At 32.9% G+C, this 18,555-nt stretch overlaps 1 protein-coding gene across 5 annotated transcripts; it reads left to right on the top strand.

The window, feature by feature from the left end:
- The first annotated feature begins 2,404 nt into the window (after positions 1-2,404).
- LOC134719135 (uncharacterized) lies at positions 2,405-17,291 on the top strand. Of its 5 annotated transcripts, none has more exons than XM_063582107.1 (6): positions 2,405-2,561; positions 6,358-8,255; positions 9,232-10,446; positions 10,932-11,154; positions 12,559-12,642; positions 13,369-17,291. In XM_063582107.1, exons 2-6 carry the CDS (start codon positions 6,402-6,404, stop codon positions 14,421-14,423), a joined length of 4,431 nt encoding a protein of 1,476 aa, XP_063438177.1. In that variant the 5' UTR covers positions 2,405-2,561; positions 6,358-6,401; the 3' UTR covers positions 14,424-17,291. The 5 variants fall into 5 exon arrangements, with proteins under 5 accessions (XP_063438177.1, XP_063438179.1, XP_063438178.1 ...); XM_063582109.1 differs by having other exon boundaries at positions 6,366-8,255; XM_063582108.1 differs by having other exon boundaries at positions 2,405-2,552.
- The last annotated feature ends 1,264 nt before the right edge of the window (positions 17,292-18,555 follow it).

Below are 18,555 nucleotides of genomic sequence, written 5' to 3' on the forward strand. Positions count from 1 at the left end.
CCAAGACAAAAGGGGAGTGGGTTCCAACTATTTGTCCCCATTCAAATGCATTGATCGGCCAAAAAAAGGGGGTTCAACCCCTGGACCTTCCTCCCCCCTGGATCCGCCAATGTATGTGTTATTTATAAAAATAACAAGATGTGCATGGTTGCTAATGAGAGAACCCTCCACCAGGGACATGATATAAAAGTTTACAACTATAGCATGTATAGGTCACCTTCAACAATGAGCATACCCATACCGAGTAGTCATGCAGCTATAAAAGGCACAGCATTGACAAATGTAAAACAATTCAACGAGAAAATCACCGACAAAATAATAATCAACGAAAAACATATACTTTGGTTCGTTTGAATTATGAGTATCTTGATAGAACGTTATAATTTAACTTCACTATTCTTTTTATCAACCAATCAAAAGCTTTAAAATACGACAATGGCTTTTTTGTCAGCTCAGCCGAATAAAATATCTTTTACTATTCAATAAAATTGAGAATGGAAATGGGGAATGTTTCAAAGAGACAACAACCCGACCAAATGAAAAAAACAGCAGAAGGTCACCAACAGGTCTTCAATGTAGCGAGAAATTCCCGCACCCGGAGGCGTCCTTCAGCTGGCCCCTAAACAAATAAATACTGTAGTTCAGTGATAATGAACGCCATACTAATTTCCAAATTGTACACAAGAAACTAAAATAAAAGTAATACAAGACTAACAAAGGCCAGAGGCGATCCTGACTTGGGACAGGCGCAAAAATGCGGCGGGGTTAAACATTTTTGTGAGATCTCAACCCTTCCCCTATACCTCTAACCGATGTAGAAAAGTAAACGCATAACAATACGCACATTAAAATTCAGTTCAAGAGAAGTCCGAGTCTGATGTCAGAAGATGTAAGCCGATAAAATAACATATTTCTATAGAAATGACTGTTTTACCGACACTGCATGGCCGCAATATGATTAATTTGTTATTCTGTAGGTTCTTTGTGAATGAAATTTGATAATTGCTTTTGAAAAGTACTACGAAAATGTGGACATAAAAGAAAATAACATAGCCATGATATCGAAAAAAAACATCAATCAATTTATAGATAAATATGTATATATAATCGTTAAAAAAAACCATGTATAGATCAAAGTGAAAATAAAAAATTATAACCAGATAAAAAATATTGCACATCCACTTAATTAAATCGCAATAAAATATCATATCAAAACATCTGCAGTTGAAATTATTTCGTCAGAAATCAGACCGTGACAATCTTATGCTACATGCAGAGACATATATATACACATGTGTATATATGTCGCTGTCTCTGCTACATGTATGTATATTAAGAATAAACTCTCATTTTTAACTGTGTTATAAAAATCATAAGTTAAAAATCTCATCCCATCATAAATTTGAAGAAAAAAACCCAAATATAATAAAATGAATCACAAAGCTTCAAAAATGTTAGTTCGTATATATGCACACAAAAAACATGAGAGTTTTTAACTTGGCCTCCGCATATCTAAGGCCGGCAAAATACGGCACCGAGACTTGCTATTCAAGTTAAATATAAATTTGTTTATTATTTAATGATGCGACGGCAACAACTTCCCTATATCCCTTGCCGGTAAAATTCCATTTGATTTCTATAGAAAATATCCCTTGCCGGTGAAATATCATTAAAAAAATATAAAAAAATATGACACGGTAACGATGATTAAAAACATATTTTTTTAATTTTTATTGGGTGGATTTTTGAAAGCTATTTTGCCGGCTCTGATGAAAATAACTTAATTTTAATTCAAGCTGGCACAGTACTGTAGCATGTTTCTATAGAAATGATAGTTCACCGGCAAGGGATATTTTGAGGGCACTGTAGTAAAGAATGGTAACGTTACTCGTCAATTTCCTGGTTGAGATTACAAAATTGACAAAGCTTTTCACAATATTAGTATTATCGTTTTTCAAAGTTTCCAGTTTCTACATCCTTGGTCAAAGGGAGATAATCATTTTTTTATGTTTATTGCGCCAAAACTGAACACGTTAAAAAAAATAATGTCGATATATGTCATATTTTTTTAATAATGCTTAAATATGTTATCACACAAAAAAATACACTTTACGAGGTCAAAATTCTTGATAAGACATGTGTGTGTGGTCCTAAATTATGCCCAAAATTGAAATTGACAAATATGTTGCAATTCTTCTTTTCTTTTTCGAGCATTTTATATCAACAAAATTTTTACTTTGATTAGTCTTTGCAAAACACTTGATGTTCTTTTAATATACAGTTTTTATTCATTAATCATTCAAGTAAAATAACCTTTGAATTATTTTTAGCACTGACCACATGATCATAGGGGGCGCTTAATGAATCAATGTTAATGGTATTCTTACTTTGCATGTCCAGTTACATTCATTCAAACGTTCTAATGACTATGACGTAATACATTTTTGGGTGGATGACGGACGCGCTGGATTTTCCGCCATTTTGTTCCCGTTTGAACCGATTTGAAAGAAGCCAGATAAAATTACATGCATCCATATTTGTGTGTTATAAAAGTAAGAAAGGTAAACAATAATTTATTATGTTTATTCCAAAAATGTTTTAAGACAAATATGGCTCTAAAAGATGAAGCTCCGTAAAGTGGCTAAGCGATAAAATGGTGCGTGGTCGAACCCGTATCCGGCCAGGAAACTTGTTTGGCCCAAAAAGTAATATTCGAGGCAAAACAAAATCCGCATATTTTGAAGTTTAGCAATATTTACTCAAATATTTTCAAGATTGACATCTTCTATTCAATAAAATGAAGCCTCTCCGTTTTCATGGATTATCTTTACGGTGGATCTCTGCCAAAATTCTCTGACTTAAAGAGGCCTCAAAGTTCATATATCGAACGAGAACTACACTTTAATAAGTCTAAACCAAGACTGTGGTAGCTCAAAATTGTTTTTTTGGACTACTAATCTCAATCTTGAACATAGCAGCTGCTCAATATCCTCTATCCCTAACAGCATGAAAAGTAAAAGAGTACACAAAATTTACATGTCATATGTCTAAGTGAAATTATATTTCGTTTTGACTTTTGCTTGTTTTGTTCTTCAAAATAGATTGAAATTATATCAGTGATCTTTCGCAGTTTTAACTATTTCAATTATTTTTTCTGGTGGTGCAGTGGTAATAAGACAATTCCCATGATGGTTTGATAGTTTAACAGTTCATGATCATCATTGAAAGGAGGTAGTCCAAATAATCATGACGCCTGGGACGGCTTCATCCCAGAAAATACATCAAATAGCCTTGCAGGACGTCATAATTATTTGGACTAGATAGGGGGTGGTAAAGGTGGCTCTGAACACGGAAACATGTAAAATAAAAATCGCAAAAACGTTGCATGGAATTTTTTTTTTGAGAAAAACGTTGCACGAGAAACATAATTGTAAATATAAAGGAAAAGTTATTACTCAGCTGCTCTTGATCAAATAATCATTATTAATGGACATGGGAACCCTGCAGTCATCTTTTAGTATCAGCTGGTTGCATCTGTTTTGAAAGGGACAAAAGTATTCAAAATAATTTGATAGAAATTGATATTCCGGGAACAGATACTTTTAAACAATCCTTATAATTTGTCCCTGTTTATTTTTTAATTAAAGGTGTGACAAGCATGAAAAATCAGGGGTACAAAAACAAAACACGGAAAAAAAATAAGGGGAAGCATGCATGTCCGACCAAACACAAGAAAACAAGAAACAAAATGTCTAAACACTAAAATACACAAAATAAAAAGGAAAATAACCAGGGATGGGGTAATCGTAATCTGTAATCGTAATCGATTGTAATTGATTACATTTTTTCAAGTAATCGACAGTAATCTGTAATCGAAGACATTTTCGATTACATGTAATCGTAATTTAATCGATTACAGCAAAAAATTGGGTGTAATCATCGATTACTTTTCGATTACATTTCGATTACTTTAGTAAAATAGTTTGATGAAAACAACCTATTTCAGAGGAAAATATGTATGTTATCACTTTGAAGTACAAACAAAATATTATACATCAACAATACTTGAGAGTAAAGCAACTGCCTTATTTCTATCTATTGTCTAAAGCTGTATTATGAGCAACCAGACCCCCTACCTAAATTTACTTTATATCTAGCTTTTTAAAACAAATGGATGTATGTGCTTGTCAATAATTGAAGCCAAGAGCTTTAATTTTAAATAATAAAATAGATTTGAAATAATAAAATAGGTCTTAAATAAGAAATGTGTCTGTCTTTCGTTAAGTTCTTCACTACATTTTTCAAAGTGATAAGTTTATTTGCGTTATATTTCCTGAAAACATCATTTTCAGTCAGAGTTGAAATTAAAGCTTAGAATAGATAATCAGTTGATTTCTTAAATGTTATGATATACATGTATATAAATTGAATTAAAAAAGAATAAAAAATCCTTTTAACATTAATGAACCAATGGCAATGCATTGCAATTCTTTTTAGAAATAGATACATGTATCCCTTTTACACTATAAATATATTTTGTATATAATTTTATGGGGAGAAGTCAACAAATCTTGACAATATTCTTGCCTTTCCTAATTAGATGATCAAAGTCTTCTAATCAATAACAAACAAAGCTTGTTTTTATTTCAATTATCTTATGTCTAATTAAGAATGAAATTAACAGTATTTAGCCCCAGGTTATAGATTGTACTCCAGTGGCAGTTACATAATCTGTAATTAGGGTGGTTATCCAAACAAAAGGTTTAAATTATGCATGTCATTTAAAAAAAAAATTTGATCTTAAAAATTAGCTGAACTGATTAATTATTCTACTATTATTTTTATATTTCCTTAAACATTATAATTAACTATGCTAAAATATTTTTTTTAAAGAGTAAAAAACAAAAAAGCTAACTGAAGTCAGAAAGAAAGCAAAATTTATGAAAAACAATTAGTTATGAATAAGTGATTGTTGCAATTCAATGACATCTTTCATTTATGTTGAAAGTAAAAATTTCAAGATTTTTTAAATATTTCTGATCTTCATTAAGAGATATGATTTTAAAAAACAGCTATTAACTTACAATTTAGAAACAATGCTTTAAATGATGCATTTGGTAAGTTCTTTATAATTTCCACTATACAAATGTTGAGCAATATAATTGTGTTTATACATGTTATTTTTTTGGTGAAATGTTGAGCATGTAATTGACAGTAATCGAAAAGTAATGTAATTACTTTTGATAAAGTAATCGATTGTAATCGATTACATACTAAAATTTGAGTAATCGATTATTAATCGATTGCACAAAAATCCTTCATGTAATCGATTATTAATCGATTACATTTGCCAGTAATCGTGCCCATCCCTGAAAATAACCCTTTACCACCCTCTGATAGGAATTCATTACCAGGGACGAACACAGGTGTTTTCAAATGGGTCCTTGAACATCAAATTGGGAATTTTTATCCCAATTGGGATTATTTATTTTATGCATAAAATCTAAGACATGTGAAACGAAATAATATCATTTTCCTGTCAAAGCAGAAAATGTAACATTTTCAGTGAATGACTGATTTTAAGAAGTTATAGCATTTTCAATAATTATGGATGGGCTTTTGATTATGATATATATGATTCTCAGAGATTTGATCATGATGATCACCATATCACTTGACAGTTATTGGATTGAGACCAGGGAAGTTGTATTACATGAATATTGCACATGATACACTATCATCTTAGCTATGGTAACCTAGGCCTTTTACTTGTATATAAACATCTATACCAGCTAACATAATCTTATCAACAATATAAGTTATCTTATATATTATAATATAGTTTATAAGATATCTTATATTGTTTATAACATATCTTATATTGTTTATAACATATCTTATATTGTTTATAACATATCTTATACATGTATGTCTCTTGTAGAGAGTTGTCTCATTGGCAATCATACCACATCTTTGGTTTTTTATTGATTGCATTTGAATAAAAATTTTCAACTTAAAAAACCAGGATTCAGAAATTATTGCGATGTTTTTATTATTTCGAAAAATGTGATAGGGTTATAATCGCATTAATTCAAACTCACATTTTGAAATTTTTAAATGAATTAATCAGACATGACAGGGATTTTTCTCAATATCACAAAAATTTCAAATCGCATTTAAGTCCAAAAATGAAAATGACCAAATCACAATAATAATGATAATAGATGCATGCAATAATTTACGAATTTACAGTAAAAATACATGTAATAGTACTATTTAGTAATTATGTCAATATGCTGTTGTTTAAATCTATATAAATATTTGAATGAACTTAAATGCATTTCTTTTTTCTTTTAGATTTTTAGTTAATGGCTGTACAGAAATAACGTCAAGAGGTCAACATGCCTACCACCCCGAGAAGAGCCGCAGCAGCAAATAAAAAAGTAGAAGACTCAGATGGAGATTTAAAGGACCATCAGAAAAAGGATACAAATAAAAAAGACGCAACGGCTGAAGAAGTATCTGATGGAAATTCAAGAGGGCGTGGACGACCAAAAAAAGACTTGTCAACTCCTAAAAAGGATGCAATAGATGAGGAAGAGGAAACCAGTACTGATTCTACAAGGAAGAGCCAAGGGAGGACAAAGAAAGACGCACCAGTACTAGAGGCTACAGAAACACCTGAAAGGAGAGGTCGAGGGCGATCAAGAAAAGACACACCTGGGACCCCTACTGTTAAAGATAACGAAGAGTCAAAAAAAGGAAGAGGTAGACCGAAGAAAAATGAAGAAAAAGATGGAAAGGATGAAATTGGCTCTCCTAGTGATGAAAAAAGAGGACGTGGTCGACCTAAAAAAGACTTAAATGACACAGATACAACAGAGTCTGATCTGAACAGTGGAAGTGATAAAGAGAGAATTGAGGTTACATTACCAGGGCGTGGGACAGTCATAATCAAGTCTGAGCCAGATGATACTTTTCACATGTCAACACGAAGGAAGACTGGCTTTAGTTGTGAATGTGGGCAATCTTTTTCCGTAGAATATCTTCTAGAGGACCATCAGCGTAGATGTAAGAAGGCAGAGACCAGTACTCCAAACGTTGTAAAAACTATAAAGAAAGAGCCAGGATTGGCCACTTCTACACCTAAGGGCAGAACAAACAGAGAAAAGGCTAAAGATACTCCAAGGGAAAAGGTAAAGGATACTCCAAAAGAAAAACCTAAAGTGACAGCAAAAGAAAAGTCTAAAGAGACACCCAAAGAAAAGCCTAGAGAGACACCTAGAAGAAAACCAGAGTTGAAAGCAAATTTAAATCCAAAAAGTGTAAATGACAAAGCTGAAACAGAACCTAGCAAGGACCATAAACAATCTGAGTCTTCTGAATCAGAAAAAGATGCTACTGACACAGTTGAAAGCTCTGTAAAGGAAACTAATGATGACGAGAATCAAAATGAAGCTGAGGAAAAAGATGAAGAAACTCCAATGGAAACCATACTAGTCAGACCTCCTGGTGTTTCTAAGGAAATGTCTACACCTGTTTCTTGTAGTAAGGCAACTGAGGTTAAGAAGATTCTTGTTGTGACGCCTGAAGGACTGAAAAGACAAAGTGTTCCCCAACCTGCTGTTTTAAGAGTAGAAAAGAAGCCTGTTACTCCTTCTACTAGAGTCATGGTCATGCCAAAGACAAAATCAGCAGAAAAGAAAGTTGTTGTCCTCATGGGAACGAAAGAAACTGAGGTGAGCATTGATGCCATTGATGATGATAAAGAGGAGGTAGAATTAGAGGCTGTAACATATCAAGCAGTGGCAATAGAGAGTGAACAAGAACCTGTCAAAGAAATAGAAGAACAATCTTCAAATGTTGAAACTACTATAGAAGAAGTAGAAGAAATAAAAGCGGGAGAAACAGAGATTGTAAATGATGTGCAGACGGCACAACAAGAAGTACAAATAGTTGAGGTAGATGCTGTAACAGGACAGGTTATAGTGGTACAGAAGGGTCAGCAGAAAGTGGAGACCAATGAAAATATTGAACAGGTACAGGTAGTAGAATTAGAGGCAAGTGCAGAAAAGATGGCACTGCTACAGGAGAGTTTAGGGTTAATGGACATACCCCAAGAGCCAGTTGAACATGCTGTTGAGGAAGATAGCTCTGAAGTAAATGCTCCTGAAGAAAAAATGGATGTTGATCTGAGTGAAGAAGGGGCGAAGACAGAAGAACATAAAGATGAGGACGAGAGAGAGGAGGGCGAGGTTAGTACTTATACAAGCAGTGTAAACACTTTAAACCAGTTTGGCTTGAACAGAAAAAAACCAGATAATAATTAAAAATATGATTCAATATGATTGCCAATGAGACAACTCTTCACCAGAGTTCAAAAGTTTTGATTTTATGCATTTGTAGGCCACTGCACTTCCTTCAACATTGAGAAAAACCAATACTGTATAGTCAAATATATAAAAGCCACAAATGAAAAATGTCAAACAATTTAAATTATAAAATTAATGGCTTCACTTTTTAAAATACATTTATTTGTGGGAGTTTAACCCTCCATATCGGCAGTAACCTGGAAAGTGGTGTATGAGCACAACATAGAACAAACTTTTAAAATCAGTTGCAAATAAGGAAAACTCGATAGATCGGTTCTGAGCACAACAAAATGTGAGATGAATTATTTAAGGAAACGCTTTGTAATTTTGAAATGCCACTAATTGTTATTATATTATCAATTTTTGCAATAATTAAAATGTAGCAAATATGTTTTTTTTAACACAATACATATATGCTTGTATTTAATTTTTCCATGCATTTAATTGCACAGTGTTGCATGTGAAAGTATTTTTAAAAGAAAACAAAAGAAATCGTAATAAACTCTGATAAAGGCAATGAAAAAAAGTTTGTCTAGTCTGTTTATTTATATATATATAAGATATGTGTGACATGACTGCCAAGAAGATAACTCAACACCAGATTTCAAATGATGTTGATTAAATGCATTAAGCTCACTGAATGACCTCCAACAATGGACAAAATTCGCACCATATACAACATGTACAATAAAGACCCGAAACAGTTCAAACTTAAAAACTAATGGCCTGATTTATGCATGAAATAATGAACAAAAAAACAAATATGATATAGCAAGAAACAACAACCACTGTCAATACAGGCTGAGGCAAATGTTGACAGATGGATATAACTAAATATATTTTGACAATTTTATTTTAGGTGAAAGAAGGAGATGATGACGATGAAGAAAATGAGGAGGATGAGGAAATTTTAGATGATGGAGCTTTGGATGGTAAACGTAAGATAACTGACGATGAAACATGGACACCTCTGGCAAAGAGGATCAGAAGATCTCTAGCTACCCCAGCAACTGCGACGAAAAAGAGTTCGTACCGACACAAAAAGCAACCAAAGAATGCTCTATCTCTGTTATCTGAAGCTGCTAAGAAAACAATGGAGAAAGCTAAGGAGGAGAACGTTGAATTGGATCCAGTTCAGTTGAAGATTTTTGAAAGTCTGGTTTCAGTTGCTGTAAAAGATGAGGACATTGATGAGGACGATGACGATGAAGTGATGGAGGTACGAGTAATTAAACAAGAAGAATCGGCTGAAGGTATTGAACTGGATGAAGATGGGGAAGTCGCGGCTGTTATTTACAATGATGATGAAGAAGCACTGGTAGATATTTCAGTTATCGAGTCCATGGTTGATTTAGAATCAGCTGAATGTGGCATCTGCTTCATGAAATTCAAAAATTCTAAATACATGAGGAACCACCTCGTCACCCACACAGGAAATAAAAAATTCACTTGTGAAGTTTGCTCCAAAAGGTTTATGAGAAAATATGACTTGCAACAGCACATGATGAGAGTCCATTCGTTCATCAAAGCTGCTCGTGGGAAAATTATTTCTTCAGAAGAAGACCTTCTTGCCAGTAACAGTGAAGCAGACTTGAAGACCTGTCAGTATTGTCAAACTCATTTCACTACTCAATTCATGCTGGATGCTCATTTGGAAGAGAAACATTCAGAAGAACGGCCGTTCGAATGCCCTGTTTGCCAGTCTAAGTTCCCAACTCAGAAGAAGCTTGTCCGTCACAAGGACTCGGTCCATTCAGAACGACAACACCAGTGTGAACATTGTGAGAAATCCTTCAGGTTTCTATATGCATTGAAAGAACATGAAAAGACCCATAACGAAGCCAAGCCATTCTTGTGTGATGACTGTGGAAAAGGCTTTGCTCTGGCTAAATACCTACAGAAACATAAACAGCGCCACACTGCTCCGGAAGTCATGGACAAGGTTTATAATTGTAGATATTGTGATAAAACGTTTGACAATCTTCATGAATACCAACAGCATATAAGGACCCATACAGAAGCTGAGGACAGAATATTCCAGTGTGACCAGTGTCCGAAACGCTTTTTCAAACAGGTAACAAAACTGCTTATTTGTCTAAATACACACAGTTTAAACAAAAACTATTTCATTTTGGGTAACGGATTTTAGAAAATAGAATACTAATATAATATACATGAAAATATCCATATATATGTACTTGATTTGGATGTAGTATTTTATAATCTTATATACCTCCACCCTGTTTATTATCTCGCTGGAAACAATTTAGAAGCAGTACCAGTTTTAGTGACTAGATTTGGAAAGATGGACCAAAGATACCATATGGACAAATTCATAAGTTGAAGATAAACTCACAACACCATGGCTAAAAAGAAAAATGACCAACTAGCAATAGTACAAAAAACATAACATAGAAAAATAAAGACTTAGCAACATGAAACCATCAAAAAAACTTAGGGTGATCTCATGTGTTTTACATGGAAAAATCTATCTAGAATTCTGAATAACTTACAAGACTATATATGTTATTTTTACTTGACTTGATCTCTTTTTCACAGGCACATTTGAAAAGACACATTATGACTCATTCGACTGTACGATGTTACGAGTGTACGTACTGTGCCAAGGCCTACAAGGATCCAGATACACTACGGAAACACATCAGGTTTATACACAAGTCTGCTGAGGAGGACGGCAACAGGAAGGAGTATCCATGTCCGTTCTGTGACAAGGTCTTCTATAGCAATGGTCATCGTAAAAGACATTTGATTAAACATACAGGTTAGTATATCATCCATTTTATATATTTTCTGACTAATTGAACAAACTTTAATGATCACAATTACAAGTAGTCAAGAATTTCTGCAGACACATAAATCTATTTTGAATAAGAAACATAGAAAATCCAAAGTTGACTAAACAAATCAGAATTTAGTTCTAGAAAGAAGAAAGAGTACATATTAAAAAGGAGATAAAAAAAAAAGCTACATGTAGGAATATTCAAAACTCATTATACATAAGTCAAAGAAAAATGTACAAGAGCCACAACAAAAAAGGATAAAAAGACAAACTATTGTGAATGTACTTTAATTCGTGGGTATCAATTTTCGTGGTTTGAGCAATATTTACATGTTCATGGGTTTTTAAATTCGTGGATTTAAGTTTCTAAAAATACAAAAAAATTAAATTAAAGCCTTTAGAAACAAAGGTTACAAATAGTCTGGATTTAAGGAAATTGCAAAGTAAAACAGTAACATGAACAAATACTATAAATGTATCTTGAATTGTCAAATAATTCTTATCAAATTCAAGCCCAGCATGAAATTGTTATTTCCCATATGTACAAGAACCATGAGGATATAAAATGAACAATTTATCATTATTAGCATATCAATAGCGGAAATCTAACTTTCATCGATCAAAAATATTTTTATGAGAATTAAAAAATCAAAAGTTGTACAGTTTAGGTTATTGTAGATTAAATGGTATAATCCTGCATACAATTGTAATTCTCTGACCATATCAGTAGTCAAACTTACTGATAGAGATCTTTCCATGTCTTGATTTAGACTATGGTTGTTTTGTTTCGTTGGACACTTAAATTCGTGGATAAAGTCATCCACGAAAAACAAGAAAAGTGGTACCCCACGAATAAAAGTACTTTCACCGTAGAACAAAACACTTTATAGAACACTTAGAATTACATGAACCTCACCAATAATAAAGGGTTAACTCAGGTTCTTAAGAATGGAAAGCAGTTCCGGCTCCACACATTACACCCATTGTGTTGCACATGCAAATAGGAATTTTGCAATGTCACAAATGAGAAGAAAAAGAAAGATTTGCATTTCCACAATTGAAACATGCAGTTGTAATAGTGGTCAATCAAATTGTGATGTCTTCCAAAAGTTCCAAAGAGAAGACTTTAACTTTACCACTTAGGACCCATATGGTTCAATAGCTTACTTGTAAAAAAAATCCTGCAGAAAAAAAATGTACAAGAGTAACAGTTTTCAGCCAATTCCAGGTGGAAATAGTATTGTTTGATTGTGTTAGAGATAAAAATTCAAAAATTTTAACCTTAGGAATATGTGTGACAAAAGAAAGAACAAAAGGAACATCTTAAAAGTCGTGACAGCTTAAGTGAATTTCAATTTGATCATGTTTCTTGTTTTTGTTCAACAGGTGAAAGACCATTCAAGTGTGAAGAATGTGGTAAAGGGTTTACAGAGAAAAGGAGTCTTCAGAATCATCAGAGAATACATAGTGGTGAGTATACAGATTACAGGACAGAATAAGCATGATTAAGAGGGAAGGGGGGGGGTATAAATGGAATAATTCAGATGGGAGGGGGAGGGGGTACAGAACAGATCAGAATAAGGAGGACAGTAACAGGACAGAAGAAAGGGAAAAGATCACAGGTAGAGGAAGTAAAGGACAGATTTAGAGAGAGGAGTTACTTGACAGATAAAAAGTGGAGTTACAGGACAGATTAAGGGGTAGGGAACAAAGGACAAAATTTATGGGAAGCGTCAATTGACAGAATAAGGGAAGGGATCACAGGAGTCCAGAAATTACATTTTAATATAATGAATGATTTCACATGAATTGCATAGGTAATCTTTTAAAGGATACAAGACTCCTGAAATGAGTAGTCATGTAGTATGAAAACATGTTGGTGGGGGGTATAACATGTTATAAACAGAGACCAAACTATGTAGACCTTATCAACTATAGATCACCATAGTGGCTTCATCAATGAGCAAAACCCAGAGTACATAGCAATTGATACACAACAAAAAATAGCTGCGATTTTTGTATAAAACAAAATAACAAATATGATTTACAAGTTCACAATTTCAAAGTTGTTTATCATTCCTTTTGTACAAGTCTGAATGTTTGTCAACTTTTACAGCTTACATCAAAGTTTTGAAAATGAATAAAAAAGATTACATCAATTTACTTCAATTTGATAATTACAAATATTTGTTTCAGGTGAGAGACCTTACTCTTGCAAGATATGCGGCAAGTCATTTATCCAGCTCTCACATTTAAATCGCCATACCTTCCTCCATACTCAGATACGGAATTTTGAGTGCGAGGAGTGTGGTAAGAAATTCTTTGAGAATGCTGACCTCCAGAAACATCAGCGAATCCACTCAAAGGACAAGCCCTATAAATGTGAATTCTGTGGTATTGGGTTCTCACAGCCAAACATATTAAAATGCCACAGGAGGCGGCACACAGGTGAGAAACCGTATGTCTGTGACATTTGTAATCGTGCATTTATCCAGATGGGGGCGCTGCAGACACATCGGAGATTACATACTGGAGAACGGCCCTTTAAATGCAGTTATTGTGGACAGGGATTTGTGTCGAAAGAGAGGATGAAATTCCACACCTACATTCATACGGGTATCACACCCCATATTTGTCATATTTGTGGTAAAGGTTTCAGGTTAAAGTTCAAACTTCAAAGTCATCTTGATTCACACGAGGGCGTCTATAGGTACCAGTGTAAAATCTGCAATAAAGGATTCTTAGAGAAGACGAAGCTCAATCGTCATATTAAACAAATTCATGACGATCCATCTAATCCAGATACAGATAGCTATATTGAGAATAACATTCGAATTATACAACGGCCAGACCCAGCAACTCCAAAGTTTCAGATCGTTGAATTGCATCCAGATGACGAAACAACTACGACTCACGTCATTGTTGAAGACGATACACTCCGTAATTTCAGTGAAATTGCTGTCAACAGTATGTCGCAGCCTGCAGCCAACGAGGAGGTCATAGAGACAACACAGGCGGTCCCAGGGTCGTACGAGATACAAACTTCAGATGGAGACTCGACTAATGCTGTACAGCATATCCAGTTCGATTCAGAGTCTGGAGAAATCACTGCCACAGGGGGGACAACTCTATTTGATGGTACTACGACTATTAACTTGCCAGAAGGAATCATTTATGAAGGAATGGAGAATGGGGAGGAAGTGGTATATGTGGTGATACCAGAAGATAATCAAACAGTTATCCTTTCATAGAACTGATATTATTATGAAGGAAGTGGTGTGTATGGTGATACCAGTAGATATTCAGACTGTTATCATGGTTATCCGTTCATAGGAAGTGGTGTTTGTGGTGATACCAGTAGATGTTCAGACTGTTATCATGGTTATCCGTTCATAGGAAGTGGTGTTTGTGGTGATACCAGTAGATGTTCAGACTGTTATCATGGTTATCCTTTCATAGGAAGTGGTGTTTGTGGTGATACAATTAGACTGTTGTTCTGTCATAAAACTGATATGAAGGAAAAAATCATTTTACCAAATAATGTATTAAATTAGGAAGAACGATTTTCGAAATCTGCATTAAAATACTCATAGACATTTATGTTTTAAAACTGTAATAAATCTATTATAAAAGTGCAAGGCCAAAATCAAAACTACCAGTGTTTAGGGTTAAAAATACAACCCTATGTACAACTTTGATTGGTGTATTGTAGAGCATAGTCCATTTACTGATTCTGATGTATGTAAAAGTAATAAGGTGTTAAATTAGAGAGTTGTCACTGTTTGTCAGGGGTGATCACTTGTTATAAAATGATTCACTCAACACTAGCTATTACACCAGAAAAGGTTTGTCAGGCTATTCCATTCAAATGTTATGATAGGGTAGAAGGGAAGTTTAATTATTGAATGTGGGTCATGGGTCTTTTTCAGTATGCCTTTATCATGTCTATTACCATTATGCAAAATTATCTAAAAAATGGTTCTTGGTTGTAGGGATATACAATGTATTCTAAAGTCCTTTCCTACCTTCCCTCATATATTTAAATGGAATAACCCTTTCAGAATCCTCTTGTTTGTACATGTATATATCATGTAAATACATGTAGCTATACTGAAATGGAATTATTATGTATAACATTAAACATGTATACATTTTTTTGAAAATTGTATTGTGTTCATTTTAGCATTTTAAATGTTTATGAATTTAGGGGCAACTTTAATTACTAAGATAAAAAATTACATTTATTAACAAGCATTTAAAACAAACTGGTCTTCAATTTTGCAGTAAAATTTAATGAATTCTGATGTAAGAAATGATTAATCATGTTGAAGGTAAATAAAACTGAGAAAGGAATGTCTATTTTTAGAAATGATTGACAGCCTATTTTTAGATTGAGGATACAATCAAAAATGTTTTTATGTTAATATATAATTTTATTATCATGGTTATTTTTCCACTACAAGTTGACAAGTCCCTCAAGTAAAAAATGAAAACCATGTTTCCTTCGATCAGGATATGTGTGGCAGCTCAAATTCATCTGAAACCATGTAATAAAAAGATAAATTAAATCGCAAAGTAATTTTTATGAAAATTTTACTGATTCAAAATATAATGAAATGAAAGATCCTGATTCAGATCCATGGGTTAAGTTTTATAGGGTTTGTTTATCATGTGTGTATGATCAGATCCATGGGTTAAGTTTTATAAGGTGTTTATATGATTTACGTTTAAGTAAGTTAAACAACATTGTACAATAAAACCTGTTTTTTCTTTGTTAAGTTATTGGTTTGTATTTACAATGATTGTGTATATTGTGCCTATGACATGTTTAATGAGATATTTATGCATGCTATTTGCAAGATGATTTTTATGACAAAAAATTATTTGAAAATCAAATTTCTTTCTTTATATTAAGTGGTACCTAACACTACAGGGAGACAACTCTATAAAGTCAGCTAAAAGTATTAATTACGTTGTGTTTTAAAGTGAATATTAAGGTTCTTGGTGATTAAAATTGGTGTTTGTCAAACTGCTATATAACCAGTGTAATTTTTCTGATAAAATGATTGGTTTAGAATTATTAAATTTTTATATTTTTGTTAAAGGGTCAAAGTAAATACTTTGTCAAAATTTTATGAAAATTAAACGAGCCTGACTAGTTTTAGTGAAAGTGTTGGGTACCACCTTAATGGTCAAGGATATTTCCATAATTGTTTTAACAATGCTTTCTTTTTCAATTGAAAGAGGATATATTCCTGTGTTTAAAATTTAATCAAATTGCATGCAGAAAGTTGTGTATATATCATGTATATTTACTTGTGTCATGTGCATTTAAGATACGTATTCAAACTTTAATAATGTTTTTAATTTGAAGAACATGAACTGCAATATTGTTTGGAGTATGTGCTATTTCGCTTATGTGTAACAAATTATAAAAGTGCATTTTAATATTTTTTTAACAATTTTCCTTGTTGGGAATTAAAAAATATAAGTTTTTACAAAACAATTTGAAAGGGTTTTATTTTTTCTTCAGAATTTAGTTTAATTGTTTGCAAACTTAAATTGAGACTTGTTTAAAGGTACATTGAAAAATTCTATAAACTTTGATTAGTTTTATCTAAGTTTTTTCTCTTCATTTTCCAAATGAAATATTAATATAATGTTTGTTACTTTGATTTTGAAGCAATCGGCATGGTTCAGTATTTACTTTATTTTTTATTGGCACATTTTTTCTTGCAAAAACAATGAAAAAATTTTCAAGGATTTTATAAGATTTTCAAAGTGGACATTTTGAACTAAATGTAATCAATTTATGGTAAGAACAGTAGTGGTAAGAGAACAAAAGGTTTAAGGGATAAAACCAGAGGATTCAGGATATCTGACAAAAAATTCTAAAACAGTAGAAGTGAACATACTTAATTTATTTGTTGTTGAAAAGTTGATAATAGACTCCTGTTGTTTCATTGTTTCAAATATGTACTCAGAAATATCAGGATAAAGTAACTTTTGAAATTTATATTCACTGATAATTACCTTACTTCATTGTATTAGTTAAAGTTTCATTGTTAATCAGTTTGAGTTACATTGTTGATATAATTACATTAAAATATCAAACTTCACTTTTTAGACTATTTTGACCTTTTTAGCTCACCGTTCCGAAGGAACGGTGAGCTTTAGCCATCACTTGGCATCCGTCGTTGTCGTCGTCCGTCTGGTGTATACTATTTAAAACATCTTCTCTGAAACTACAGATCCAATTCCAACCAAACTTAAGCTGAATGATCCTTAGAGTATCTAGAATCAAATTTGTGTTTTATTTTCTGTTTCGTCAAAAAACATGGCCGCCATGGCTAAAAATAGAACATAGGGGTAAAATGCAGTTTTCTGCATATATCTCAAAAACCAAAGCAGTTAGAGCAAATCTGACAAGAGGATAAAGTGTTAATAAGGAAACGTTCTATCAGCCCTGAAATTTTCAGATGAATGTAATGACCCATTGTTGGGTTGCTGCCACTAAATTGGTAATTTTTTAGGAAATTTTGCTGTTTTTGGTTATCTTGACTACTATTAATGATAAAGATAAAGTGTAAACAGCAAATATGTTCAGCAAAGTAAGATCTACAAACAAGTTTATAGGACCAAAATTGTCAATTGACCCCTTAAAGAGTTATTGCCCTTTAAGGACAATTTTACACAATTCGTCTATCATGTTTTCTAACTTTAAAAAATCTTCTTTTCTGAAACCACTGAACCAATTCCAACCAAACTTAAGCTGAATGATCCTTAAGGTGTCTAAAATAAAGTTTGTGTTTTATTTTTTGTTTCGTAAAAAAACATGGCCGCCATAACTAAAATAGAACATAGGGGTAAAATGCAGTTTTCTGCATATATTTCAAAAACCAAAGCAGTTAGAGCTAATCTGACATGGGGTTTTGTTTTGTCTATTTCTGAGATACTTTATGCAATATGACCACAATATTTGATGTATGGAATGATTGTAAGGTGTACATATAAACTAGAGGCTCTAAAGAGCCTGTGTCGCTCACCTTGGTCTATGTGAATATTAAACAAAGGAAGCAGATTGAAAATTGACTACAAAGGTCAATAACTCCTACAGGGGTCAATTGACCATTTCGTTCATGTTGACTTATTTGTAGATCTTACTTTGCTGAACATTATTGCTGTTTACAGTTTACCTATATCTATAATAATATTCAAGATAATAACCAAAAACTGCAAAATTTCCTTAAAATTACCAATTCAGGGGCCGCAACCCCAAAACATGTTGTCCAATTCGTCTGAAAATTTCAGGGCAGATAGATCTTGACCTGATTAACAATTTTACTTCATGTCAGATTTTCTCTAAATTATTTGGTTTTTGAT

This window comes from Mytilus trossulus, chromosome 5, assembly GCF_036588685.1.
Source record: "Mytilus trossulus isolate FHL-02 chromosome 5, PNRI_Mtr1.1.1.hap1, whole genome shotgun sequence".
Taxonomy (NCBI): domain Eukaryota; kingdom Metazoa; phylum Mollusca; class Bivalvia; order Mytilida; family Mytilidae; genus Mytilus; species Mytilus trossulus.

Bases quoted from the DNA above. Each gene is read 5' to 3' on its own strand.
- LOC134719135 (XM_063582107.1), top strand. From the start codon at position 6,402: ATGCCTACCACCCCGAGAAGAGCCGCAGCAGCAAATAAAAAAGTAGAA. The intron at 8,256-9,231 runs GTTAGTACTTAT...ATTTTATTTTAG, and splicing joins ACGAGAGAGAGGAGGGCGAG to GTGAAAGAAGGAGATGATGA. The intron at 12,643-13,368 runs GTGAGTATACAG...TATTTGTTTCAG, and splicing joins TCATCAGAGAATACATAGTG to GTGAGAGACCTTACTCTTGC.